Source organism: Sinohyriopsis cumingii, unplaced genomic scaffold (genome assembly GCF_028554795.1).
Source record: "Sinohyriopsis cumingii isolate HCF-2022 unplaced genomic scaffold, ASM2855479v2 utg001790l, whole genome shotgun sequence".
Classification (NCBI taxonomy): domain Eukaryota; kingdom Metazoa; phylum Mollusca; class Bivalvia; order Unionida; family Unionidae; genus Sinohyriopsis; species Sinohyriopsis cumingii.
Window position 1 is genome coordinate 160460 of NW_028316054.1, and position 14790 is coordinate 175249.

Here is a 14790-nt window from a genome sequence, read left to right on the forward strand (position 1 = left end):
TACTCGAAGGTTTAAGTCTGATTTATAGTCGATTGCTATCTTTAAGACACGTTGTATTTCAAATAGTTGAAACTACGCTATTTATAGCATTTTAAAAGTAAGTGTAAATCTCACGTTGGTTTACTTAGAGCTTTTATCATTTTTGTATTACTGGAATATGTTGATATACTTAAATCACTACCTAGTAATTGCATCCACCTCTGGGAAAACGGTAAAGCTGGTAGTTGCGAATAGGTGGAAAATGTATGCTTTTACCTTATGTCGAATATCTGTTTAAATTATTAAAACTGCAGCGAAGCGTCTATTGGTGTTGACTTGTGGCGATGAAAGGATTCTGCTGGCTTATATAGTCCACACCATATACAAAATATCATTAGTCAAAAGGTGAATAAACAATATGTCGTTGTGGGACTTGTATACATTGTGGCATATTGTTTATTTAAAGAACCACGTAGAATTTATGTCATTAATCTCGGAGAGTTGGATAACAGGTTAATCCCCATATTATTTGAAGCATGAGCAGTTGTTTCTAAGCCTAATTATGCAAGGTGGACTCGAGTGAACCCTGTTTTATTAATATATTCCATTAGACAGTGAATGTAGAGATATAGACATTGGCACTAGTTCAAGTTCGGCACAAAGTCAATATTGTGTAAGAGATTTGTTTGTAGGAATGTCACGCGAAATGTCCCATAGAATAAACCAATGGCCGACGGATACATTTGTCAGCTATACAATTGCCAGATAAAATATGTATTATGCAATATCTTTTAGTAGTTTACAAATATTGCTCATAACATTGCCAGACGTAAGCAAACTAATTATTTTCTTTTGTGAAACATGAGCTGAAAAGTATATTCGTCCTGAACATTATCTAACCAGTGATAGGTTCTCAGATAAAACACTTATAGGGAGTTATGAGGGAATTACACTTTTTATATAGAGGTAAAATACACACACTTATGTTCTTATTTTTGGAGGGAATGAAAATGAAGTTGAACAAAAGTCTAGTCTTTGTTTTGACAGCTGGAGATTTTATTGTAAGAGGTGATTCAATGATGTTACCAAAACAATGCTGAACAAACCATTCTACAAAAAGTCTCCATAATGACTGCGTTGTAAACAATATCATCGGTTGTCAAAGTCTTAAAACTGCTATATGTACTGTCTTGTGTGGCCTATATTCAGTCATTCACATTTGGAATTAATTATCAATATGTCTGTCAATTAAATGTAATATTTCTAATAAAAACACTGTTTCCAGAAGGTGATTTTGATGTATTCGTCCTATATTCAGGAATTAAACAGATGAACGAGCATGTATGTATATATGGCCCTCATTAAATCATAAAGTCGGACGGTCTCATTCCCTAGCCAGAGTGATTTTACAATTGGGTTAAGGGATTTTGTTTCTGAATATTACACATCGCTTGTACTCGAAACATACCGTTGTATACGAAAAACTTTCACACAAGTAGAAGTTAAAGACTGAGATCTTAATTATAGTACCGTAACTCATATATTTTATATCTCACTGTACTTATTATTTTGGACCTTATGTTTACACATACGTTTAAAGAATACCAATTACTTAAATAAACCATCTTATTATTTAAATATTCATTTATAAATGAACAGATTTTCCCCGAGATAAATGCATAAACAATGATATTTGAGCGAGAAATATATATTCTATAGATTTATTTAACTCCAATCTTTGATTAGAGTTAACGCCACATAAAAGCAGCATGAAAAAGCCAAAAACTATGGAATCAAAAACTTTAAGAATTTACTCGAAGGTTTAGTTCTGATTTATAGTCGATTGCTCTCTTTAAGACAGGTCGTATTTCAAATAGTTGAAACTACGTTATTTATAGCATTTTAAAAAGTATAGTTATGGCATTTTGAAAGCAAGTGTAAAACTCACTTTGGTTTATTTAGAGCTTTTATCGGCAATTAGACATTTATTTTTTGTATTATTGGAAAATGTTGATATACCTAAAGCAATACCTATCAATTGCATCCACCTCTGGGAAAACGCTAAAGCTGGTAGTTGCGAATAGGTGGAAAATGTATGCAGTTTCATATTACAAACTTGGCTTTTGGACATGTGCAACCTGTCAAATATTATTATCTTTATTATTATTATTATTTTTATTATTATTATTATTAATATCTCAATAGATTTTGGTCCACTATTTAAAATGTTATCTTTCACATATTTTATTGTATCTTGCACCATTAAATCTATACAATACGTTAAATCGTCGCTCTTAGTAAAATGTGTCTGATCTTAACATGTTTTGTGCAAGATTACAAAACATTAATTTCACCAATAGTTGACAGTTTTCATTTGATCTTGTAACAGACGACTACCTCATGTTTTCTCCACCTTGCATAATTAGGCTTAGAAGCAACTGTTCATACTTCAGATAATATCGGGATTAACCTGTTATCCAACTCTCCGAGATTAATGACATAAATTCTACGTGGCTGTTTAAATAAACATTATGCCACAATGGATTAAAGTCCCACAACGACATTTTGTTTTTTCACCTTTAGACTAATGATATCTTGTATATGGTGTGGACTATATAAGCCAGCAGAAACGTTTCTTCGCCACAACTCAACATCAAGAGACGCTTCGCTGCTGTTTTAATCATTTTAACAGAATTTCGACAGAAGGTAAAATGCGCATTTATTATTCTAATAATGCACTATGTATTTCTCTCAAATTAATTATAAGTAATACAGTCATTTTTATAAGTCATGACAGAGCATTATTACTAGTAATAGAACCATCTTTATAAGTCACAACTTAACATAATTAACAGTAATATAGCCATCTTTATAGGAGGGTCAATATTAAAATCTTATAAGCTACGGTTACTTTAATTTTATGTTGGGGGGGATGTAAAACGTAACTGATTTATTCCAATAATGTAAACACTGTTCATTTTATCCTCACGTGCGTTGTGTGATGAAATGATACAAATAATCATTACACATCGCATTTAGTTTTGGGGATTTTATAACCAAGATTTCCATTTTGTGTTAATTTAACTTCCGTTTTGTTACTTCTTTTGTCAATTATGGGTTAATACAAAGGAATATAGTTACTTTACACGTGTTTAAATAAAGATATGTAGATATCTGAACATAATGCACTGCTTTAGCACATTATACTTGCCACTTTATTCTTTCAGTTATGATCATGTATTTTCTTGTCTTTAGGTTATATTATCATGGAGAGACCAGTAATGTTCGTACAGTCTCTGTTGGTGTTGGTGGTGGCTATCCAAGTTATCTCTGCCTGTATGTGTGGTCAACAGCGTACAATGGAGGAGTCCATCTGTTTGAACGAAACATGTTGGTAACATTAGTATTTATAGTAAGGTTCTAGCTTTCACGCTAAAAACAAGAGCAATAAGAATTTAAATAATTTTGATGAGGATGATGGTGGCTATCGTAATGGTAAAGAATCAAATAACGATACAACTTTTGATACTGCCTCTACAACTACTGCTCCTAATATTATCACCATCATTACTCCATCTTCTGTTGCTCTTTCCATTGCAGATTATAATGACCGTCATCGCAAGTCTTCCTCCTGAATATACTATCATATATGCTGCAATTATTGAAAATGGTATTGCCCAACAATTGCTAATCTGCTCCATTTGGTAGGATTCTCGATTTCAGACATTTAATCGTACTGATGCAACAGGTGAAACCGTTTGGCCGAGTAGTCTAATGATCTCACATTTAGAGATCACTCAAATCTCACCTCTGTGTGCGAAGGATCGAGTGTTGGCTCGACCAACAAGGGTGTGTGAGAAATCATGCCCGAAGTTTACGGTGGGTCGGCGCTTCTTCCCAGTGTCTTCCCCCATCAAATATACAGGTCGCAAGTATAAACTACCATGTGCTGGAAAATGATGTTAAACTGACAAAGCCAGACAAGTGCAACAACTAGTTAGCATCTTAAAGAAATTGGTAGGAAAGACTTGAAACAGAAACGAATAATTCACCCACAATGTTTATGTTTGGTAGTGCAAAGAAAACAATCATCACTGAAACAATTTAGTTCATTGGTGATGTCTTGAGATAACTTAGATATTCCAGTGTGTTCTCTTTGATTTTTAAGACTAGGTGGGGAAACTGGTGCCGTGGTCTGTTTTCTAATTATTATTGGGGAAAGTGAGATTATGTAATGAGATTTTATTTATATAAGGTTAAATATGATTAGTTTGAGGCTTAGTATGATAATCAAGCAAATTATAAGGACTGTCACATAGACGGCGATTTAATGCTTGTACTTACCTTCAAGCGAATACTATTAACTGGGCTCTTTTCAGTCATGTGCTATGCAGAATTTCTTTTTGGACTCCAAACAAAGAGTCAGCAGAGATTATGTTCCTTGTATAGTGCGCAAAAATACAGAGTGGGAACAAGTATTGCGCCTCCGGTCTATCGCCATTATTAATTAAGTGTTATGTGACTTTTCAAACGAGGGTAATCTTCTAGTATTCTTTCTTGCGAGAAATGAGGGCATACAAACATAGAAGTTCCAAGTCTGTGCAAAAGTGAAGCACTGTCAAAATACCAAGATGGACATAGTTGCGTTTATTATCACATGATATGTGTTGTGTAGAATAAAGTGTTGTAAATCAGCCAAGCTCATTAACACTCTTATTTCACCTGTTTAGGCTCGAAAAAACAGTAACACAAGAAAGAGTGAAAACAAGAAGCTTTGAAAAATACAATAATACTTTTCCCTGGAAAAACTCTGTAAAAATGACAAAATTTGAACTTACGATTTTATAGAATCAAATCTCCTCCCAAAAAAAAAATCCAAAAATAATCCAAGAATAAAATTTTAGAAGTTCTAATAACAAAATGTTCTACTGATTTCAAGTTCGAATCCCGACGAAGAATCCAAGATGGAAGGCAAGGAAGTATATTGAAATCTGTAGTGTTTAAATCTACGGTTCCTTGTATAATCAAGAATTATCACTCCGATTTCTGATAGCTGAATACATTTGTATAAAACACTGTTCTTGTGCCACAATTACATTAGCACGCGTATTTTCCAGAAAAATAACATATTAATCCTTTTGAATCCAAGTAATTTGAAATAACTCCAAACCAAGTAATTTTAAATAACTCCAAATAGTACAACATACAATTAACAGTTTAACAGCCCAGCTTCTACTGAAATTAATTCTCCAAAACATGGGTAAATGAAACATGCATTCAGTTATACATACTCTTTTATTTAGACATAAAGACATATACATATCTACAAATGTGCACGTTTGCTTGACCCTCATGACTATATTACACACCTCTGCTTCTATATTACAGTGGTCATGGCAACTCCATTGAGTGAGGAATATATAGACAAAAGAGGAAGACCCGTTGATAATCCAGCGGTGGCTTTCTACAGAAAATACGTTATGTATTTGTATACCATATACCATGTAAGTAAACAAATCTACTTACAATAAACGTTTGAAGCAATTCCAACATGTCTAACAATAATTTTCGCACTCAGGGACAGTGTATGGTTGATAAAATTGCAGTTAGTTTTTATAACATGCATGTAAATAATTCTTCCCATTGCTAAGAACATGTAAAATGGAAAGGAGAAATGATGTAAGTGCTTATTAATAGCGTCAGTGTAGTTTCCTGTATCATATTTGTCACACGTGCACTATTAGACTGATAACAGGCTCCAGTATACATCGAATCTAGTATTTTGCAAAGCATCATGAAGTTCATTTGGTTTTTAGGTGATTTTGTCTTCCATATATATCCTGTTTTGTAGAATGGCATCCTTCCTATTTGCAAATTGCGTATTGAAATAAACCCACAAATAATCGTGTTATTCCACCGTGATGGAAAATTTTCATTTTCTGTGTAGATTTTTTATGTTGTTATGTATATTAAGATGGGATTCTCAGACTTTATTTCCCTGTGTCACTTAAAAGATAGTTCACCTTTCTCTTTTCAGAAGGGACCAAACAATTTCCAAGAAGCCTATTCCTTCCCAATGATTACCCCAATGAAAGCGAACGATTGTGGCGTTGTTTTGGAGACAAATACTGATTATTATATTGCTGGTAAGACAACTTCAAAAGGTCACGAATGAGCTAGCTAGGAATTCTATATGACTAGAAGGTTCGGCATAATCCTGTCGAAATACATTATATTGTCTCGACCTCCGAAACCTAGAAATGTACAAACTCGAAAGTAATATTTGTTACTTACGATGCACTCAAAGACAATGGAACACTCATACGCACATACGCGCATACCGTAGGGTAAGAATAAAAAATTCTCTAACATGTATGATAATATTATTTATTCGTATTTCAAATGTATGCTGATGTTATCAAGAACGTAATTATAGACTCCAGGAAGACAACTTTCCTATGTGCTTAGTAGAATCGTTATAGCCGTACAACTTCTTGTGCAAAAGGTACCCACTTCAAACCAACGATAACTTATGGCTCGTTCCTTAAGCTAGTAGATACTTTTGCAGAAAATAAACCGGATATTAAGAATCCAAGAATTAAATAATCTTGCCATAATATTAATACCCAAGCACTAATGTTTATTTATTTCTTTGGATGGCAAATATGCATGCAAAATTTGTTGAATAAATATGGAGCAATTGTTTTTTTACTAACATTATTTTCTTTGAAATTCTAGTACCAAAAATGGAAACATCAATAATATTTGCTGAAAATCAAAGTTGCCTTATTACCTGGAGAAAGGAACTGCACATATATTATACAGACAATTTGATACTGACAAGGAATATCCAAATCATTTACATAAGACAAACAAAACAGTGACAAAGAACTAAATAACAAACTTGACTGACAATTAGAAAGACGGAGAGACATATAAAACTGAAAGATCAACCCGTAGATATATAACAATACATATAATGTTATATCGTATTTAGGTATCTTAGGCAAAGGAAATTCACTTTTGGTCCATAGCTGTGATTTCGTAGAGCGTGTTCCCTATGATGAGCTCAGCTTCGATGAATTCGAGCACAAGAATGATCTTCTAACCCGCCAAAAAGCAACTAAATGTTATACGGAGCACTGTGTAACCATTGATGAATACGGGAAAATAGTATTGTGCTAGTTAGTGTAACTATGATACACAAATAAAATCATTGAATCATTCTTAGTGAGCTCTGTTAATTTGACAAATTGATAATCTGCGTTTTATGTATCTTTCTTTCTTTATTTCTTTCTTTCTTTGCGTTGGAAACAATGAAAAGAAACAGACCAGACGAAACCAATTCTGATATCAAACAGGCATACTGTATGCTTTATTGTGTTGATATCAATGGCGCTTTGAAATGACACTTAAAGCTGGTGAACTCACCTATACCCCCTTATTCGGTACATATATTACGTAACTAAAATTAGATATTCTGCTTACGAAACACGAATGATTGGAAAATGACATCCAACTCACTTTTTGTATCAAACGCTCTTATGTGATTTCGACAAAAGTTAGACTGCTCGTGTAATGTTTCTTGCTTATTATTTGACACAATAATCGTAATAAAAACCACTAATAAACAATGCTGAACCAATAGTCCAAGTTAATCCAGACTGGGAAATGTTTTCACTTGCTAGTATACAGTTTGTCTTCTCCTTTATATTAAATGATTAGCTACATTCGTTAATTACATGCAACACCGCTAAAATATCTCGTTCATTTGAGAAATACAAATTTTATCTACTTGTAATTATTCCTTTGATTAATATAATCTTTCTGGTATTTTTTAAATAAATTCGGGATTAAACAAATCAGTCTCCTTGACTGACTGTCATCCTCTGCTTGACTTCGGGATATATCACGGTGTTTCCTACGGTACCCTTTACGTAACGTTGATTACAAGACCTATTCGCAGGAATTTACTCACCAAGATTGGCAAACAGGCCGGGGAAGCCTTACATTGGATTTGGCGGAAGAGAGGACAATGGAAATCGGTCCCTGTCTGAGTCTGATCAACACAGTGCACACACAGACACACACACACATATCTATCTATCTATACATATCTATCTATCTATCTATACATATCTATCTATCTATCTATCTATCTATATATATATATATATATATATATATATATATATATATATATATATATATATATATATATATATATATATATATATATAAAAGCATAAATGCAGAGACTGGGTGGGAAATTAGTGATATCATCAAGCCATCTTTCTAACTGTCTAACTTTTAATATATTATTAAATCCTTAATTACTATAATTACTATCTTTTTCTTAAAATTAAGAGAATGAACAAGTTTCACTAAACACTGTTGAAGATTAAGACCGTTCTGGAGAGATAACATTCTCAAACCTGTTATAAAACGTGACAATGGTAATCATTTCTATCTCATTTTGGGAAAACTTCAATTGTTTTGTATATGTGTATATTTCTGTATTGTCTCTTGACGTATTTAAAACTTTGAAATAGAAATATACTCAAGGAAAGGAGGAATAAATAATTCGGAAAGAAGAAGCAGAAATTTCTCAGTAAGTTTTATATATCTAGCTGAACATATGAAAAATGTAAGAAGTTATATAAGAATATAACAATAATGGCAATGTTCTATTTATTATTATTATTATTATTATTATTATTATTATTATTATTATCGTTGTTACAATGTATTACCTAATATAGCCAAATGTACATGGGAAATACAAAATTGTGTAAATTTAAGGTGATACCATCGCATTTCCCTAAAACTCAGTGCCATTCTCCTGTTCCCGTTTGAATTTGAGGTTAGGAACCTTAAACAGTTTTATTAATTCCAGAAATGCTAAACCTTTTGAATACCCTCAATAATAATAATAATAATAACAATAATAAGAAGAAGAATTATTATTGCATTATGATTATAATTATTATTATTATTAGTAGTAGCAGTAGTAATAGTAGTAGTATTCCATGGATAAGCGACATTCCTATTCGCCATTTTCTTTTTGTTGCTGATACTACTATTATTCTCAATGTTAATGATTGTAGTGGAGTCGTTATCACGGATCGATCACATTCTTCAGATAAAAGAAGCTTTCGTTGACATCAGGCCAGTCAACTCTTAGTATTTGCCATTTTGTCTTCATTGCACATGCTCACTATTCGGGTATTACGTGGAAATGTGACATATTTCAATTTATTAGAGTTATATACTTGTACAAGGATTGAACTAGCTCATGTAAATTGAAAGAATTCAAAACTTTTGCAAATCTTTCTAAGTTGATGTTTGTTCAACAAGCATTTGGGTGCATGGGCTGCTATTAAATGCATATAAACTGATTTAGTTGCATATTTATTTCCCAGCCAAACAACAAAAGGTATGCAGAACGAACATTTTCCTCATTTTGTTGTGATTTGAAAGAAATAATGTGTCATAAAAAAAGGTTTCCGTAAACTGAATATAGCATCGAAAAGAATAATAAGGATGTATTGGTAGAGAATTTGAATTATACTGTGAATGAAGATAATCTGAACTGATCATACTTTAAATTATAGCAAAAGGACAGTAATCAGGATTTCCAGCGTGGTGGCCCGTGTATAACCTCACCAGATAATGTACAAGAGTTTGCGTTCAGACCGGCATATCCACAGTGTCCATCACTACAGAGATACCCACTGGACAACAGTATCCTTACCAACTCAGCACAGTGAACACGCAACATGACCATTATAATCCAGCAATGCATGTTCCATTCACTCCAGAAGGAATGGATACGAGACCACAGACACATATAAATGTATTTGCAGATTATACTTTAGTAATCTCTCTTTCTCTTACCACAATGTAATTACCCCGGCGCAGTATACATTTGCAAACCTAAGAACACCTACTGTTGGCTTATATGTGAAATGGAAGGTATCACTTTTTCTGGAGGTAGCAGCAGCAGCAACATCATAACTTATTGTTTCTTAATGTCATATATGTATGCAACCGAACCTTTCTCATAATATCACCATTCTATATTTAAACTGCGCACCTTTATAGATTCTCGTTTCCCATTCACATGCTTGAGCAGAAAACTGTAATAGAGATATACCATAATTAAACAACTATACGATACAGTATTCAGAGAGGCTGAGTATGCAAGGTCAAAGTCACAAAGTGCGGACAAAATCTAGTCAATTTATAACCACAACCATGCAATATATTATCGTGCTACTGTAACGTATTCTTGATCCATTTAAGGTCAACGTTTTTATAAAAGGTTCGTTCCAATCTAGTATCTGACCAAGAAAAGTCAGGATAAGTAATATATAATAGGTTTATTTTATACAAACATTGGAATCCCACCTACAAAATACAGAAAATCATATTATACAACATATATATTGGTTACCAATCTATGAATACTATAAGCCTTCGATAACGTTAGGGAGTCTTCGTTCTTCTCTCCATCACGACACATCGCGAGGGAAGGATGTATTTGCGTGACTTTATTAGAAAATATGAGGACATACGACTAAATATTCGTTACACTACACCTTAATCAAGCGTTCATTATGGCGAGCTTCAAGTGTTCGAATGGAGCAGATAGCAGATCTTCAATGATTTAAAATAATATTGATTTCGATTTCATATCTCTATATTGTCATGCGCAATGTCAGTGCTTGGCCTCACAAGAAACCAGTCAACTCTATTTGTCTAAGGCTTTGCCTATTTCATCTAGAAATGTATATGCATACACTGCTGGTATTCCGTGGAAATGTGACAGATTTCAGTGTCTTGGAGTTACATATTAGTGTACGGTTTGAACCAACACATTTGCAAATCATTCTAATTTTCCTTTATTTCAACAAGTATTTTGGTGCATAGGCTGATATATAAATTTATATAGATTGATATAGTTTCATATTTATTTCCAGGCAGACATGCAAAGGATAACAGGGAGTGGACTTTTCTGATGATTAAAACATATAAAGTTTGGGAAATTATCCATGTCTAAAATGTTTGCTTAAAATACAATTGTGAAAGAAATGGGAAAAAAACAAATAAAATAATCGAATTTAAATTAAAGAGTGAATGAAGATGGTTAGAAAATATACATGCATTAGATTACAGAAAACGAACAGCAACATGGTTTATCAAGGTATTAGCCAGGCTTCATTCAATGGAGATTCAGGCCAAGAGTTTGCAATAAAACCCCGACTATTTTAGTTTTAGTGCAGCATCTCTGTGATGACAAATTGGACTCTTTGTTTTACATTTTTCCGCTTGTGATAAATTATCTATTTTCTTTACCGGGTCCTGGCCAACAGTATCATTGCGAACTAAACCCAATGAACAAGGTCTATGACTGCTATAATCCAGCAATACCGTCAGTAATGGATCCACTAAGAATAAATATTATACCACAGAGAAATCTAAATGTATTTACCTATTTAACTGTATCCATCATTTTGTCTCTCACCACAATATAATTACCTCTTCACAATATAATTGTTTTAGCTGTACAAGTGCCCACTTTCGTTTGAAATTGGAATGGGGAGATATTAATTGCCTGTAGGCAACATCATCATCACTATTTGTATCTGATGTTTTTTGAATTACACCAGAACACGTGGTTGTGTTCAAAGGACTTGAGTACGAAGATGCAATCTATTTTCACCTCGAACCTCAAAAGAGGTGATATGCAGTGGTTATCATTGGATAATAATCGTATGGTAATGTATAGAGTTGTAACCATTAGTAGTGAATGGGGCCACCCTAGCGACAATGGGAATTAGCATTACAGAACCCCTTGGGCCACTCTAGCGACAAGGGAAATTTAACATGGAGAAAAACCCTGGGCCACTCTAGCGACAAGGGGAATTTAACATGGAGAAAACCCCTGGGCCACTTGAGCGACAATGGGAAATTAACATGGGGAATAAATCGTGGGCCTGTTGAGCGACAAGGGAAATTTAATATGGGAGATAAAAAGCAATTCTAGGGACATGGGGAATTTAACATGGGATTAGAGTTTAGGCCTGTCTAGGGACTAGGGGAAATGGAACAGGGTCGGGACCCTATTTTAATGTGGTCCCGACCTGATGGGTCTCTATTTTTTTTTTTAAACATAAAAAAAAATAAAAAAATGGGGTAGGCAATTGAGAGTCGATCTCTTTTCGAGAAATGTGGGTGGCCCTGAAAAGGGCCTTTGTGTTTATTCTTCTAACTCCTTAACTTCTTTATCCATCCCCTTATTTTTTCCATCATTCCTTTCTTCTTCTTCTTCTTCTTTTCTATTTCCTGTATCCAGTCCGGGTGACCCATGGCTCGGAACTTTTCCTGGACTTTGATCCAATTCTGATTGAGTCTCTCAAACTCTGCCTGTTTCTCTTTGTTTTCCTGATCTTTTCTTTCTTTATTCCATGTCTCTTTAATCTTCTTTACCTCTACCTCCATCACTTTTCTCATTAACTCCTCTCCTTTCTTCAGTCTGTCCAGACCTCTCTCCACAAAAGAGCACTCGGTCCCATGCGACATATTTTCAAGAAAGCACCTGACTTTGCTTGCATTGTCAAGTGCTTCCTTTAGGCTTCCCACTCTGACATAGGCAGGATTCATCATACCTCTCAATCTCTTTTCCTCCTCTTCTATCATTCCTGCTACCACTTCTTTTGCTACGTTTAGGCATTTAGCGTAGTCCAGGTACTCTGCTATCTTCCATTCTTTTTCTAGTCTCTCCACTACATAGATACCATCCATTATCCAATAGTATGTATGTACCAAGTTGTTGAACAACTCACTTGCAACCACCATCTTCGTTTTGATTATTCCTGAGAATGGTTCGAACATCAAACTTTGTGGGTTCTTATAGTTAAAGCGCGGACGTGATGGAAAACATCCCCTAAAACAAAATTGATATTACCTAGATCATTACTTAAAACGCGCTTACGTGAAGGAAAACATCCCCTACTTTTCTCATTTCATATGATTTACTACCCACATACGTGAAGCAGTAATAAACAAACCCAAAATCTACTATTCACACACGCAAAGCATTAAAATGAAACCCCAAATTTACTATCCACACACGCAAAGCATTAAAATTAAACCCAAATCTACTATTCACACAAACGTACGTGAGCGCTTACAAATAAACACACACACACACACTATAAAAAAAGAATCAGTGTTTATATTCACACTACTCTACATATACACACATTGGCAAATCGATTACTATTTCTTTTCTAAAGGTTTGGGTAGCCCTGAAAAGGGCTGTTTTTTTAACTCCATGGCACCTGGTTAATGATGGCACCTTCCAGGCCTGGCACCACACACACATCTTCTTCCCCAGTCTCTTTTCACTCTTTTTGGGGGGAGAGCAGAGGCGGGATAAGTGGCTTCAGAATCCCAATTTTCTGTCTCTGGGATTCTGAAATTTTCTTCTTGTGGTTGTGGTACAGCCATTCCTCTCTCCTTTGCTTCCTCTTCTTTTTTTCTTCTCTCCTCCTCTTCTTTGTTTCTTCTCTCCTCCTCTTTCATCCTTCCCTCTTCTACAATGGCTTCCGCGGCCAGTTCATTTAGTATGTGCCTGGCATATTCCAGGTGCACATGAAGTTCCAACAGTTTTGCTAGCCTTCTGCTCATTCTCAAGTGTTGTTCAATCAACAAGGGTAGCTAGACTGCCGAGCGAGTTTCAATTTCTACTAATAGCGCGGACGTGAAGGAAAACATCCCCTAAAACAAAATTGATCTTACCTAGATCATGACCAAACAAACGCGCGGACCTAAAAGAAACACTCACTCACTTTTTTATATTACCCATTACTAATTTAAAACGTTTCATTAATCACTTCAATATACTATCCACATACGCAAAGCAATCAAATCAAATCCCAAATCTACTCTCCACTCACGTCAAACAGCAAAAAAACATGATCATAATCTACTATCCACAGAAACGTACATGAGTGCTTACAAACACACAATCATATACACAAACACATACACTCACACCACAAAAGAGTCAGTGTTTATATTCACACTACTCTACATACACACATTGGCAAATGGATTGTTATTTCTTTTCTAGAGTATTGGGTAGCCCTGAAAAGGGCTGTTGTTTTTTGTTTGCTATGGCAATCTTTTAGTTTCTAAGAATGCGATGTCCTCTGACGATAGACTTTGTGGCGATAGGTCTGCTTCTTCGGAAAGAGAAGAAAAATTATTTGGTGTCGATACGACAATCGACAAAACCTCTGTCAGGTTCAGGTTGCTGCTGCTGCTGTTGCTGCTCTCTCTGCTGTTTCTGAAGTCTGTACTTCTCTGTCCATTCTTCTTTCTCCCTGTTCACTTCTTCTCTGAAGAGCTCTTCTATCAGGTCTTCAGTGACTTTTAACATTCTCACATTCTCTATCTCTTCTGGCTTCGGTATCAGACTGTGTCTGACCCTATGCAAATTCACGTAGGTTTCGTTTAGCTTAGCTAGTTTGGAGCACATCTTCATAGGAGGATGAGTTGACAATGGATGGTTAGACTGGAGGCTGCCCCCGGCTTTAAAGTCAAAGCGCGGACGTGAAGGAAAACATCCCTCCACGGTTTTCGAGCCGCAACGTTCAATGAGTGTCATGAGAGGGATAGTAAGAAGTCAAAGAGCATGAATCAAGATTCCTAGAGCCAAACAAACCACAAAGGCATTTTTTTCCAAAACACAACATTTTTATTCAAAATCACTAACAAACAACTCTAACATTTTTAACAATA

General features: G+C 34.6%; 1 protein-coding gene across 1 annotated transcript; it reads left to right on the forward strand.

Moving 5' to 3' along the window:
- Nucleotides 1-2635: 2635 nt before the first annotated feature.
- Nucleotides 2636-7205, forward strand: LOC149771512 (uncharacterized). Its single transcript, XM_089948367.1, has 5 exons — nt 2636-2685; nt 3235-3369; nt 5368-5483; nt 6017-6125; nt 6977-7205. Exons 2-5 carry the CDS (start codon nt 3246-3248, stop codon nt 7162-7164), a joined length of 537 nt encoding a protein of 178 aa, XP_089804493.1. The 5' UTR covers nt 2636-2685; nt 3235-3245; the 3' UTR covers nt 7165-7205.
- The last annotated feature ends 7585 nt before the right edge of the window (nt 7206-14790 follow it).